Below are 15,201 nucleotides of genomic sequence, written 5' to 3' on the forward strand. Positions count from 1 at the left end.
TGGAAGAGATGGCGGGATTGTCCGGCTTTTGGAGGAAAGTAGGAAATCCGCTTTTAGCATATTTCTGAACAGAAGTACAGCGGTATGGTTGGTAAAGGCCTTGGAAGGATGCCAAGGACATTCTCCCGAAAACAGATTCTGGAGGAGATTCACGGGAAACGGCTTCTCAGTTATCCTGGATATAATGACAAACAAAAGAGGCTCGTGTCTGAGGATAACGAAGTTCGCGCAAGGACAAGGAAGGCTGATTCTTATCCCCGAATGCGTGAGGAGGCATGGATGGAAGAAGTTTTCTAGGACCCTTGATTTGGTCCTTGGGTGATGGACCGTCAACCAGAGGGCTGGAGAGCCAAAGGCTTCTGATGCAAGAAGGACCGACATGAAGCTCAGTTACAGCGGAGCTGTCCAAGCCTCGCTGAAGATGGCGGGGAAGAAAGACGATGGTCCGGTTCATCCCCTTCCTGATCATCCTGGATATCCCAAGAAAACGAACATGGCAGTGGTTGTTCGAAGATTTAACGGCTTCGATCAATGAGAGGATATCCGATCAGCCATTCACAGTCTTTCTTCCATCGATGTGGCAATCGCACCTTTCTCCGGAAACAAAGGTGTGATATGGTGCGAAGACCTGGAATCGAAAAACGCAATCCTCAACATCGGTTTGGTTTTCATCAATCGGAAGAACGTGGCAGATCTGTCCGAATGGGAGGCTTTGGAACAATGGGGAAGAAATCTGATAAAGGTGAAGAACGATTGGATCGGGATCGAGGGACTGCCTTTCGATTTTTGGAACGTCCACGCCCTAAAGACCATCGGAGCAAAATGGGGAGGAGTGATACAAATCGCGAAAGAAACTTTGGAGCTCTCAGACTTAAGATACGCAAAGATCAAAGTAAAAGGACCTAATGGTGGGCTAATGGCACAAACTTTGATTCTGCCATATGGAGCAAGTTCGATCAACGTTGCATGTTTCAACATTGAAGAATCGCCAAGGGGACCAATTTTGGTTTAGAGTAATCGTCCCACCCCTCAGACGATTTTACAGTCTTCGCAACCTTTGTCGGCGACGCGTTCCCAACCGTCGAAGCCAGATGTGGATAAAGGAAAATCAGTGGCCATTGAAGAAGGGCAGTGTTCTCAAAGCATTCCAGAGAAAGATGAGACTCATTGCGCGTCCCGAGGATAGAGTAAAGAAGACATCCACTCCCCAATTGTCGTCCCTGCAACTCCATGCGGATCGAGGTCATTTGAGTCCCAAAAAATTGATGAAGTAATCTCAACCTCAGATCATGCAGGTTCTCGCATGGTGCAAGGAAATTGCGAGATGATTGAATCTTCTGTCCCCAAAAGGCTCGACCAGTCACTCATTCTCATTGGGGATGCTTTGAGTCTCCCGCTAAGAGAGCTTCACATTCGGATAGCAGACCAAATTGCCCTTATTCACTCGAAGGATTGTGAGTCCAGAGCAAACTCATTCTTTCCTTTAACTCCAGTCTCTTCGAAGGAAGGCCCAAAGGTAATATGTTCGGACTTATGCCGGTCAATAGAAGACGAGGGAGTGGTCCCCGTCGCCGAAGCTAGAAGCTTGGATCGGTACCCAAACGTGCGAAGGGCACGTCAGGCAAAACCGCGTGCAAGCTTTCGGAAAGGAGTTATTGAACGATGGAACTATTTTAAGGAAAAAAATAAATTTCCGCCGGTTATCAGAAAGGTGTGCTCCGATCGGGGCAGTTCGTGCTAGGAGGATGGAAGGAGAAAAGAAGCCTTCGGTAAAGCTTTCTCACGAAGATGGTGGTTGGGCGACCAGGAGGTGGACTCGGCTTTTAACCCCCAGTGTGTTGGCCTTGACGACGACGACAAGGTCGATCCCCTTCAAGACAGCCTCATGGAACGTCAAGAAGATTTTTCATCCCCAGAGGAAGGATCATCCGAGGAGAGTCTTCGTTCCTCAGAGGACATTGTCAGTGCGGAATCCTCAGAGTGTCTAGACGTCATCGTCGAAATGCTTGGGTCCGGCTCTTCAACGGACTCTTCTCTTGGTCATCGGCACATCGAACCCAACCTAAATCGCCAGGTATCTCCTATCCTATCCACATCGTTGCTTACGGTTCCCAACACATGTAGCGGCGAGCTTGCGCTGCGGCAAAGCAACTCCAAGCACGGCCAGAGATCTAGTCAGCGGAAAAGCAGTTCAAGGAAGTCTAAAAAGAAAAAAAGAGAATTGAGGAAATTGGATTTTAACATGAGTTATGGTAAACCAAAAAACTCAGGAAGGAACATGAATATTAGATGAGGATCCTTTCATGGAATGTCAGAGGGACGGGTCACCCCGATAAGCGACGAGGTATAAAATCGGTGGTATGTAAGATAAGCCCGGTTATCGTAGTTTTGCAAGAGACAAAAAAAATGAAGATAGATAGGAAGTTTGTTGGCGGCCTGTGGAGCTCCAGATTTAAAGAATGGGTGACGCTACCTTCCATGGGAGCTTCGGGGGGTATAGTAATCATTTGGGACTCAAGAAGAGTGACGGTAACGGAAAGTTTGATCGGGGAATTCACAGTATCAATTAAGATAGAGAACGGGGAACTCCCGTGGTGGTTTTCAGGGATTTACAGGCCGTGTCGTTCAGCAACGAGGGCTGATTTTTGGGATGAGATGGCTGGCCTAGGAGAGATATGTGGTACTCGATGGTGCCTCGGGGGGGATTTCAACGTAACTAGATTCGCAGCCGAGAGAAATAAACCAACTAGAGCGAGACGGAGTATGAGAATCTTCAATGAGATCATTTCCGAGCTATCTTTGTCGGACCCCCACTCTCAAACGGATAATTTACATGGTCAAACTTCAGGGAAAATCCAATATGTTCACGGCTCGGCAGGTTTCTTTTTACTCCGGGATGGAGGGGTATCTACACATACTGCACGCAAGAGGTTCAACTAAGGGGCGTCTCAGACCATTTTCCCATTACGATCAACACCGAACCGGCCAAATGGGGGCCGGGTCCCTTTAGATTGGACAACGAGTGGCTGGATCACCCGGAATTCAAGAACTTGGTTGCTACTTCGTGGACGGATTCGACACCGGATGGATGGGCAGGTCACAGGCTCATGGGAAAATTGCAAGTTCTTAAAAGGAAGATCAAGGCTTGGGCGGTTGGCGAAAAAGAAAAAAAGATAGGGGAAAAAATCATAATTGAAAGGGAGATTGGCAGATTGGACCGGCAAGAGGCTGGTCCCGATTGGTCAAAAGAAAAGAGATTCGAAAGGGCCTTCTTGAAAGGGCAGCTCGACGACATACTCGTTAAAGAAGAGACGGTAACAAGGTTAAAGTCGAAACTAGCATGGGCCAAAAACGGGGATGCCAACACGAGTTTATTCCACTCCATGCTTAGCGCGAGAAAATCAAAGAACGCCATATGGAAATTGGAAAAGGAGGACGAGATCATCACGGTTAACGACGCCGAAATAGTAGACGAATTAAATGGGTTCTTTAAAAGGTTATACTGTGCAAATCACTCAACGAGGGGGGAATGGAATAACATCGACTGGCAGCCCATCGACTCTGACAGCGCAGAAAACATTTCACGACTGTTTGAGGAGACGAAATCAAAAGAGCGATCTTCGGATGCGATAGGAACAAATCTCCCGGACCGGATGGTTTCTCCATGGGTTTCTTTCAATCCTCAAGGGCGATATGCTACAATTCTTCCAAGAATTTTGGGAATCGGGCATAGTAAACAAGGCGATAAACGAGACTTTTATCTGTCTAATTCCCAAAAAACTTAACCCGAGCAGAGCAAAAGATTTCAGGCCAATTAGTTTAGTAACGGGGTTATACAAGATACTGGCAAAGGTTTTGGCGGAAAGGATTAAAACGGTCTTGGATAAAACTATCTCTCCTTTCCAAGGCGCTTTCTTCAAGGGTCGTCAGATTACAGACTTGATCCTAATCGCAAACGAGGTGGTCGAGTAAACCAGGAGATTGACGGGTAAAGGTGCGGTCCTCAAATTAGATTTCGAGAAAGCATACGACTTGGTGGATTGGGATTTCCTCGATTTTGTTTTGGAGAAGAAAGGCTTCGATGAGAGATGGAGAAGGTGGATCAAAGGGTGCCTTTCATCAGTCTCTTTTTCCATCATCATCAATGAGAAAGACAGGAACCATTTTCCGAGCTCGAGAGGCGTGCGTCAAGGAGACCCTCTCTCTCTTTTCCTCTTCATCCTTGTTGCAGATGCTTTATCTCGAAGAATTCTCCGCGGAGTGGAGGATGAATCGTTCCAGGCACTCACGGTTGGATCTCCGAGCCTGGCTATCTCTCATCTCCTGTTCGCAGACGATACTCTTATTTTTGGGAAATTAGAGCGACAAAATTGGACAAATCTTGTGAAGATAATTCAGGAATTTTGTAAGGACTCGGGGCTCAAAGTCAACATCGAGAAAAGCAGTTGGTGGGAATCAATTGTGAACCTGAGGAGAGCTTGAGTTTGGCTTCTTCTATCGGGTGCCAAATGCTCGTATGGCCGATCTCCTATCTCGGATTACCTCTCGGAGATAACCCGAGAAGTAAATCTTTTTGGGAGCCCGTCCTAACCAAGGTAGCCAAACGACTGGCGGGATGGAAAAGAGGCTTCTTATCGAAAAGATGGAAATTGACCCTCATTCAATCAGTGCTATTTGCGCTTCTGACATACTTTATGGCAGTTTTTAAAATGCCCATAGGGGTAGCCGACGACTTGGAGAGACTTATGAAGAATTTCTTTTGGGAGGGTTTCGAAAACAAGAAAGGTCGGGCATCGATAGCTTGGGACGTGTGCTGCAAGCCAAAAGAGACGGGAGGCTTGGGTATTGGGAGACTAGTAGCGAAAAATCAATCCCTACTCGCTAAATGGTTGTGGCGCTTCCCCCTCGAGCCCGAGGAGCTTTGGCACAAGGTGATAAAGGCAATATATGGTTTACAAGGTAACAGGTGGGATCCCGGACCCGCAACGGGACGCACCCTTCGAAGCCCATGGAAATCCATTTTTTCTATTCAAGAGGATTTCTTTAAACGATGTAAGTGGATTGCACGAGATGGCTACACGATCAGATTCTGGGAAGATGTATGGATTGGCAATGAGAGCTTGGAAGATTGTTTCCCCCGGTTGTTTCGGCTTTGCCCCCTTAAGCAGGTCCCAATCAGGCAGTTGGCATCCTCTATTCACGAACCTAATATCGAATGGAATTTCTGTTTTCCAAGAAACTTATCCGATAGAGAAGTATCAGAATTTGCTCGGTTGTTGGAATTGTTAGCGAATGTCTCTCTTTGGGACGGGACGGCAGATCGCAGAGCTTGGCTAGACGACTTGGAAGAGTTCTCGGTAAAGAATATGCACGCTTCGCTCGCAGCTCCGGCCTCGGCGACCCCAGTCCCTTTCTTTGATACCGTATGGAAGTCCGCTGCTCCGAAGAAAGTCCAAATTTTCGGATGGAGATTGGCCCTAAAAAGAATCAACACGGCCGACATCATTCAGAGACAAAACCCTCAATGGGTACTCTCTCCGAGTTGTTGCATCCTATGTCACAGGGCAGCCGAGGATCTCCATCATCTATTTGTGGAATGCTCTGCAGCAGCAGGTCTTTGGAGGTGGCTGTTCAGGAAGCTTGACATCGATGCCTCCACGGTGGTAATCTTATCGGACTTTTTTAAGCTACACGCGACCCCGGGGAAGAATGTGCGGTGGAAGTCAGCAGTTAAGACATGGATTCTCGCAGCTTTTTGGGTTCTATGGCTGAACATGAACAAATGCATTTTCGGAAATGAGGAATGGTGCCTCGAGAATATTACGGAAGCTCTAAACCTAAGCATAGCCGGCTGGCTCCACAACTACTGTAAGGAGTTTAAAATCTTCTCCTCGACAGACCTCCAGAGGGATTGGGCTAGCATTATATAGCTTCTTTTCAAAAAATATCTTTGTAAAGTTTTAGTATTACTCTTGACCGGCCTCCTGGTTTGTAGGAGGTAAGACACGGTTCGGCGGTGCATTCGCACCCTCTTTTGTAGAGTTAATGTTATTTTTTTTTATTTTTTTTTTATTTGACCGGCCTCCTAGTTCTTTGTGGGAGGTAAGACACGGTTCGGCGGCGCTTTCGCACGCCACTTTTGTAATTAGGCTTACTGCCTTGTTTATATAAAGAGTCCCGTTTCAAAAAAAAAAAGATTAAATTAGTTTGGATTAATGTTACAGAAAATTATATTCCACAAAAGATGAAGACTAATTTAAATTTTTTTTTTTAAAGCATGAACAATTTTAGTATATTAAGAATCACACATTTTGAAAGTGAATAATAAGAAACAACAAGTATTTATAATATTTTCAGAGACAACCAATCTTACTATGAGTGAATTCCCAATTTTTTAAAATGAACTTACTAAAGAAAAATTGGAGAATTTTTATTGGGAAATGACTTCAACTAGTAATAACTTTGATATTTTTGATCAAATAAGTCAAATATATAAGTTCTTTTTTAATTTATTTTATGCTTAGCTGTTATATTTACTTATTTCTAATAATTAATATATTTTATTTGCAAAAGTTATACAACAGTTGAAGCCAAGTTTTAACCTTTTACAACTGTTGTATTTGTGGAGCCATTAATTGCAAATCATTAATGACTCTTTCTATGGTCATAGTCATAAAAAAATTATACAACATGACGTGTCTCTTTTTAATTACTTGAAAATTTTAAAATTGACTAGTAAAATAATACCAGTCATTAAATCATTAAACCCGACTGTTATAAAGCTTTCAAAATCATCAAAATTTTTGAAGTATTTATGAACATCCAAATCATATGTGTTGTGATTTGTTTAGTCGCGCATCTTTGTAGTAATGTACGACATAAATACAAATATTATATATATATTTTTTACTTACTTTAACTAGTAATTTTTCTTTTATGGAATGTTTAACCAAATTAACTAAAATACGCATCAAAAAATGTTAAGCATCAAAATAGCATGAATTTTCCGACCTAAAAAAATAGTCTGGATGTTCCGACCACAATAAAATATAAATATTCTGATCAGATAGCGAAAAAAAGGTCCGAGTAGAATAAGGCCAATGACCATTAAGATGAGAAACAAAAACTCATAAGCTAAGAGGAAAACTTCTCCAACATAACTTAAAAGAGAATAGAAGATGGTTGTTCAAAGACTAGTCAAACTAAGGGAATATAACCACATCATAACTCAAATAATCGCCCAAGAACAGGTGTTTGACGTTACCCCAATCAAAACCTAAACCCTAAATGATTATACAAATAATCACCCGCTCACATGATTTATAAAACACATAAAAAAGAACTTTCAAATCATTGGTCTTATCATCCGCCAAGATCTTCAAACTTACTTATATAACCGAAGCAACAAAGAAAATGTATACTCTCAACGCAATCAAATACTACAAATCTTAGCTATCATACAACACTCTCAATTGATTTTTTTTTTTTTTCTAGTTTATTTAGATACAATCTTACATGAGTCTTTATTGTGCTTGATATTTTGTGTTCATCGCAAGACAATTTTTGTAATATTTATGTACGTTGACAAAAATTAATAGTGTCAAATGTGTAGTTTATAAAAAATATATTTAAAATTGTCAAAATAAAAATTCCGAGAGGGTCTTTTAAAAAAAATTAAAACCAATGTATAATTAGTGTTTTTTTTTTGTTTTTTACAATTATAATTAGTTGATCTGTTTAAGAACCACACAAACGTTTAAATAAACAAAAGAATTTAATAGAAAGTATAACATGCATGTGATTCTAAACTATTATAAGCATTTATTCAAACAAAATAAAACAAAAAAATCTATAATTAGCATTGATTCGTATTGGTAAAAGGTTGTAAGTGAGAAAGTAATCAAACGTGTATAAATTGCATACGGACAAAGACACAATTGGCTAAAAAGCATATATTTTGTTGGCGGGAATACTGTTTAAGTAGTGGAATTTCAAGAATATATTTGCGACAAACTTTTAATCGGTGAAATGCATAAAAATGTCAAATCATCGTGTTTTAGGGGACAATGCACTAATATGCTATAGTCACAAGAACAATGATGCAAAGGCTAACCCACGCTACATTAATGCATTTCATGCATGTAAGACTACAGTAAAGAAGAAAAAAGTTTCTTTGATTGAGCACAAATAATTTATGTAATATAATATAATGTTTTTATCCTATTTTCGCTAGTGCCGTGCAAAGTGCTACGTGAAAAGATGGCTTCCTAATTAGGAAACATCTTTAGTATTGAATCGGAGTGCAATATGCAATTTGATCACAGAGAAGAGGAGTCCGAAATGTTTATTCCAGGAGATGCTTGGGAGCTCAGTATACTAACCAAGAGCTCTGAGTTACTCACGGTTATCAATGATCAACGATTAATGATACTTATTTATTATATATATTATATATAATAAACAAAAAAATTAGTAAATATAACCAACATTTTATAATTTTTTTTGTAAATAATCATCTCAACTTATTTACGGCACTCAAAAAGACAAAAATACCCAAAAATATTTCCGTCTATATTTGGATTTTTCTGTCTTTTTTAGTGTCGTAAATAAGTTGAGTTGGCTATTTACAGAAAATTAACGAAAAATTGACTATTATACAAAACGCTATAAGCCAAATAGCTATATAATTAAAAGACCCTATAATAAATGTAGTACTTAAAAAAATCAAATAATTGTCTGCATAGCCATCTTAAACACTAGCAATTTGATTTTAACCAACCTTTCGTTAAGTTCCCGTAAATAGCCATCTTGCTTACGTGGCAGCTTATTAATTGAATTAGTTTTACATTTTTGCCCTTATTTAATTCGGCCGCTATTTTAATTAGGCAGTTTTTTTTTAAATTTCGAATCAAATATTGAAACCGAATAGAGAAGTTTTCAAATTTGAAATTTGAATTTTCCAGCAGATTTTGAAAGTTCTCATCCCATTTATTGTTATGTATTTGGAAGTTTTTGACTTTAGTTAATTAGTTTATATTTTCGTGGAAATTCATATAGATAAAATCTGTAAATATATTATTCATTTATTGATATTATTTTGTCTTCCATATATTCATAATTTCCAGAATTTTCGTGTCCAAAATATTTCCAGAATATTTTTCAGTTTATTTACACGAATATACTGTAAATATGCTTTGTATTTACAATGAATATACTGTAAATATGGTTTGTATTTACAATTAATATACTGTAAATATGCTTCGTATTTACACGAATATACAGTAAATATGTTTTCTATTTACACGAACATACTGTAAATATGCTTTGTATTTACACGAACATACACCATTATTGAATAAATAACAACAACACTGTCACTGTAATCCAACATTTATCCCAAGCCAAGCCAACCTAAACCGAAGCTTAAATCAAAATGTGAGCAACAACCAAAAAAAAAAAATGTTCTTCGCGGAGTCCATGATTCCGATCGGGACCTTTGGACGCAGATCGCGGAGAGGAGGACGAAGTGAGAGGCGCTGGAGTTTTTCCCGGCGACGAGGCTGTTCTTCGTGGCAGATCGCGGAGAGGAGGACGAAGTGAGAGGCGCCGGAGTTTTTCCCGGCGACGTGGCTGTTCTTCGTGGCAGATCGCGGAGAGGAGGAAGAAGTGAGAAGCGCCAGAGTTTTTCCCGTAGACGAGGTTGTTCTTCGTGGCAGATCGCGGAGAGGAGGAAGAAGTGAGAGGCGCCGGAGTTTTTTCCGGCGACGAGGCTGTTCTTCGTGGCAGATCGCGGAGAGGAGGACGAAGTGAGAGGTGCCGGAGTTTTTCCCGGCGACGAGGCTGTTCTTCGTGGCTTCGTAGTCGATCTTCCACGAATCCTTGACTCCGCCGGTACGGCTGGCCAAGCACGAACCTTGGTATCCGTTCCCCGCGTGGTGGCCATCGGAGATCTGCACGGCCTGGAGATCTGCGCATGAACAGAGATAGGTGAGGGAAGATTTGATTTTTCTTTTTCTTAGTTTGAAATTTATGGTAATTAATTAATGACGTTTAATTTCCTTCCTAGAATAGTGCGAACAATTATTATGACCGAATTAATGTATTAATTTTTTAATTATTCTGCTTCAAAATGGGCGGGATATTTTTTAGGTCTGTTTGGTCTTTTAACTTCTTGTTAATTGATGGGTGTGGCTATTTACGGAAAATTAACTAAAAGTTGGCTAAAACTAAAACCTACATAACCGTGTGGCTATATACTTATATAACCCTAAAAAATATATATATGTAACTAAACTAAATTGAGCTTATTGTTTGCTAAATAATCAATGTTTGATTAATTATAATTAGATTCTATCACCAACAATTAATCGAATTTTTTTTCTAAATAACTCTCTCTCCATTAATTGTCAATGAGCGATATAATTATTTGGACAAAATTGTCAATTAATTATTTTAATAAATCATACAAAGCATATTGTCTCACTTAAGGTATGTATATACAAATCTAAATGAAATGTAAAAATGAGAGATTTTTTAGATCAAGTGTTTACATAGGAGGATTTTTGGTCTCAATTTACTTAATCGGGTTCTATAAATCTTGTTATATTTTTTCATCTTTATCCTTAACCGAATCAATATTTTTTAAATAAACACATACTTTTAACGCAGTATTCGAAAAAAATGACGTAAATGAAACTTCTATTGTATTATATATATATATATACTGTGTAGCGTGTATAATACTATACGTGTCGGATTATAGTTTTGGAGTCACTCGATCTACTCTTTATGTGTCTCGGATTTTAGTTTTGGAGTCACTGTACTCTCTTACTGTCTCGTTGGTCAGCCGCGACGTAATAGTAATAGTTCACAAGAATAAGGATATACGTAATCCCACATTTATAGGAATCTCAACTTTTACGACTACATTCTTTATTTTAAAAAAATGTTATAATAATAAGCTTAAGTAGAGTCGTGTTACTATACATTTGATTTATTATTATACTACGCAGAAGATGTCTAATTGCCATACATAATACTAGCTCCATGTGGTTTGCATTAAATTATATGTGATGAACGTCATTGCGTCAATAACTTTATACGAGCGAGTGAAAATGACATATTTTCCGTTATATCAAATCACGCACTAATATTCTATGGATAAGCAAAAGTCAAATTTTCAACTGCCATTGGACTACCGTATATATTGGACAATGAGCAAGAGCAATATATCTATAGTAGATGCATAGTATACTGTAATGTATAGTGTGCTATATATCCCACTATGATACAGTAGTGAGAGCCAAGAAGCAATATATTCTCCGAATATATACGGCTAAATGGGAGAAAAAAAAACCGAAAATAATTAACAAAGTTAGTCTCTTATGACATGTTTAATCAATGGGATAAAAGAGTGTTTGAGGCTAAAACCATATATTCTTTGATACTTAGTGGTGGAAGATTAAAGGAGAATGACATGTAGAGTATAGTATAAGACTTGTATGTTTCTTCCTTCTCTATTTCTGAGATTTGACACATGGTTCTCTTAATATTAAAATATAGGCGAATGAATAATTAAGGGGTGGTCTAAGAAATAGAGGTATAAGATACCATGCATAGTGTGAAATAATATATTTAAATAATAAGATGCTACATTTTATTTGCCACCATTATTCCTAAAGAAGATGCTAGTTTGCCCTGCACATATAATTCAGATAGACAGTAGACTACACAAAGAGCGAGAAAGTGCTCAATTGATATAATTATATATATATATATATATATATATATATATATATTATATATACATGCCTAAAAAGGGATAAAATATACATATTATATTAAGATTTTCCTTTTTCTTAATTCAAGTGTCCTATTTCCATTAAAATGTTAGGGACAAGGATAAGGAGACGATAAAGAAGAAATAAATATATATATAAAAGAAATATATTAAATCATCACACGTACATGTGTAGTGGATTGACTAGAGCCACTGATGTGATTCCATGCAATTCAAGTCATGTTTGTTATGTCTATAAATATATATTGATGGGTCTAACAACAACACTACCACAAACAAAGGCGTGAAGTTTCAAAAGTCCAAACATAACAAGATGAGTGAATGGAAGATTGTATTGGCTATGCTTGCCACTAACTTTGGGTTCGCGATCGTTAACTTGCTTCTGAAGAAAACCCTCGACCGGGGCGTGGACCATTTCGTCATTGTCACCTACAGACAGGTCATCTCTGCCGTTTTCTTGGCTCCGATCGCTTTGCTATGGGAACGCAAAAGTAGAGCTGAGATCACTCCCCGTGTCCTCTGTCATCTTTTCGTCAGTGCTCTAGTCGGGTTAGGAGTTTTTTTTTTTTTTTTTTTTTTTTTTTCAGTTAAGGTCCTTATATATAACTTTGATGGATCGTCTTGTTGATATATTTTCTTTCTCTTGTTCTTGTGGGTAATTTTTTGAAGGGTCACATCGACGCAGTTCTTATTCCTGATTGGTCTAAAGTACACCACGGCCACATTCTCGTGTGCGTTTCTCAATATGGTTCCCGTGTTTACGTTCGTGCTAGCACTTCCCTTCGGGTATATATAGCGTTTCATATGTCTTTTAACTACATTTTGTGGCATGTGCTATTTACTCTTCACTTACTACGTTTGGTGGTATGAAAAAAAAAATAGTAAAGGGTTAAGAAAACGAAAAGAAAGAAATTGCCCAGTATATTTCCGAGGATTGTAGTTCAATTTGGTCACAGCATGCGCACCACCTTTTCAAGACAAAAAATAATAAGAAAGATTTAAGAGAATTTTTTATATTTATTATTTATAGTTTTTTTTTAAATCAAAATTTATAGTTTTTTTTTTGGTATATGGAAGAAAGAAAAATAGGTGGCCTGGTGGTATGTATAGATATCGTTTTATTAATATTGTATTTAAATATGGATTAGAGAAACAATGACATTGTGCAGTTTTTCTTCAATATTTTCTTACATATATAACTCTTATTTTTTCTTCTTTTTTTTTAATAAAAAACAAGAATGTTTTGTTTTGCTCTAAATAAACACACATGAGGAATTCTTTTCCCACTCCTTTTGCCTTAAATTTAATAAGAGCCTTATGAATTTTTTTAGATCCATTAGGTATATAACCATATTTACACTTTCACATTACTATATAGTAAACGTTTCGTAAATCTTAGATAAATAGCCACGTCCATGTATTTACACGTGTAAATTGACGTAAATACCCCATCTTTTTTTTATTTCAATGAAAAAGCAAACCAGGAATGTCACGTCATTTTTTTTGTTATTTACCTAAGATTTACGAAACGTTGGCTATATAACGATTTCAAACGTTGGTTATTTTTTTTCCACTAGGCTAGAGAAACTGAATTTTGGAAGAAAATGTGGGAGAGCAAAGATCTTGGGCACGGTGATATGTATCGCGGGAGTCTTGTTATTGACGTTTTACCGAGGCCCACAGATAACACACATGCACACACAATCTTCTTTGTCAAATCAGCCAACGAATCGCCGTGAAGAGGCAAGGAATTGGGCGTTGGGATCGGTGCTTCTAACCATAGGCTGCCTCCTGTGGTCTTCATGGTTCCTAATGCAAGTCAGGATCGGAAAGGCGTTCCCATTCCAATACTCTAGTACGGCTATATTGTCCTTCTTCGGAGCGATTCAATCAGCCGTGGTCAGCTTGATCTTTGGAAGGGACTTTTCCAAGTGGGTCCTGCATGGAAAATTGGAGATCATTACCATCATTTACGCCGTGAGTTGCTACTGTTGAATTTTTCGCTCATCTTTATAGTACATCGTCGTCTAGGGATATATTTCTTCCACTTTTATACCTTCACGTCTTCATTCCATTTTTATGACCTATGATCAGTCCGTGATTTATTTGATAATATGTTGAAAAGTCGATGTAAAAGGTCATCTTAAGTTCATTTACGTCGAGTAGATTTTGTTGAGATTTTAATTAATTTATTCAATAAAATTGACTCGTAATGATTATATTTAGCAAAGATTGACAAATGAAGATTGCTCCTTAAAATATTTAGTCAATATCCACTCACAAAGATCTGCCATTTTTTGTAGGGCATGGTAGGATCGGCGTTGTGCTATGTAAGCATGTCGTGGTGCGTCAAACAAAAGGGACCGGTCTTCACGTCGGCCTTCACTCCGCTCACACAAATCTTCGTGGCGATTTTCGATTTCTGTATCTTGCATGAACAAATCTACCTTGGAAGGTCATATTACTCCTAATTTGATTTCATATCAACCTCTAGGGTTACATATATATTGTTTAATTACTAACTAACAGATTCGATCGATCGGCTTGGAAAAAAAATATATGCAGCGTGATAGGATCTATATTAGTCATAGTTGGGATGTACACTCTTCTTTGGGGTAAATCCAAGGAGGCCAAGGAAAGCATAGTGAAGCAAAACAATGCGAATGAATTAGGTGGCGGTGAAGATTGCATTGTCGTGTCACAAGTGTTGCCTATCACTACAACAATCAATCCAAGAGCTTCTTGATTTTGGATCTCATTGTGAAACTCACATAAAAAAAAATAGAAGACTGATTTTCATGTGTCTCTAACCAATCATCTGTGTGCAAGTACTTTTTAAGGGGCTAATTGTTTTGGTTAGTATTTATCTGACTGGGTGTTTCAAAGGTAATGTTCCGGTATAATCAAATTTAACACACACACACACACAAATAAATATATATAATGTGTAATTTCATCTGATTGAATTTGGACACACGTCATTTCAATTTTTTCGGGCATATGACCAGTAGTTCAATAGTCTTAGCTTCCTTTTTAAAAATAGTCCAGTGTAACTTCATATTGAATTTGGAAACACATGCCATTTCGATTTTTTTTTGTTTGCATTTAAGTCAGCAGTCAAATAGTCTAATTTTCGTTTAAAAAGTAGTCCACTGCGCGTATCCAATGGACTATTCTTTTTAATCAAATAAAACTTTAATTAGAATATTATAATGAGTTAGGGGAATAAGTAATTACAACAAATTCTTTTTTTTTTCTGCCATCTCACTCAGACTTCTTAAAATGGTTTTGAGAAGTCTCACATCAGTTAAAAATTGGCTCTGCAAGTTGTAAAGTACTATAAATAGGGAATGAGTTTAGAGAGCTAATTATCCTATATATAAAAAATTAATCAACAAAAT

At 38.2% G+C, this 15,201-nt stretch overlaps 2 protein-coding genes across 2 annotated transcripts; both read left to right on the forward strand.

Annotated features, from left to right (window-relative positions):
• Positions 1-2,406: 2,406 nt before the first annotated feature.
• On the forward strand, positions 2,407-4,482 carry LOC149400210 (uncharacterized). The gene is made up of 3 exons (XM_089610398.1): positions 2,407-2,690; positions 2,849-3,763; positions 3,978-4,482. Exons 1-3 carry the CDS (start codon positions 2,407-2,409, stop codon positions 4,480-4,482), a joined length of 1,704 nt encoding a protein of 567 aa, XP_089466524.1.
• Positions 4,483-12,071: 7,589 nt separating this feature from the next.
• Positions 12,072-14,897, forward strand: LOC149400211 (WAT1-related protein At3g30340-like). The gene is made up of 5 exons (XM_089612491.1): positions 12,072-12,349; positions 12,470-12,586; positions 13,378-13,777; positions 14,104-14,255; positions 14,366-14,897. The coding sequence occupies exons 1-5, from the start codon at positions 12,114-12,116 to the stop codon at positions 14,544-14,546; spliced, it is 1,086 nt and encodes a 361-aa protein (XP_089468617.1). The 5' UTR covers positions 12,072-12,113; the 3' UTR covers positions 14,547-14,897.
• Positions 14,898-15,201: the final 304 nt, after the last annotated feature.

This window comes from Urtica dioica, chromosome 4 (assembly GCF_054948205.1).
Source record: "Urtica dioica subsp. dioica isolate 48M chromosome 4, U.dioica_male_clone48M_v1_H2, whole genome shotgun sequence".
NCBI lineage: Eukaryota > Viridiplantae > Streptophyta > Magnoliopsida > Rosales > Urticaceae > Urtica > Urtica dioica.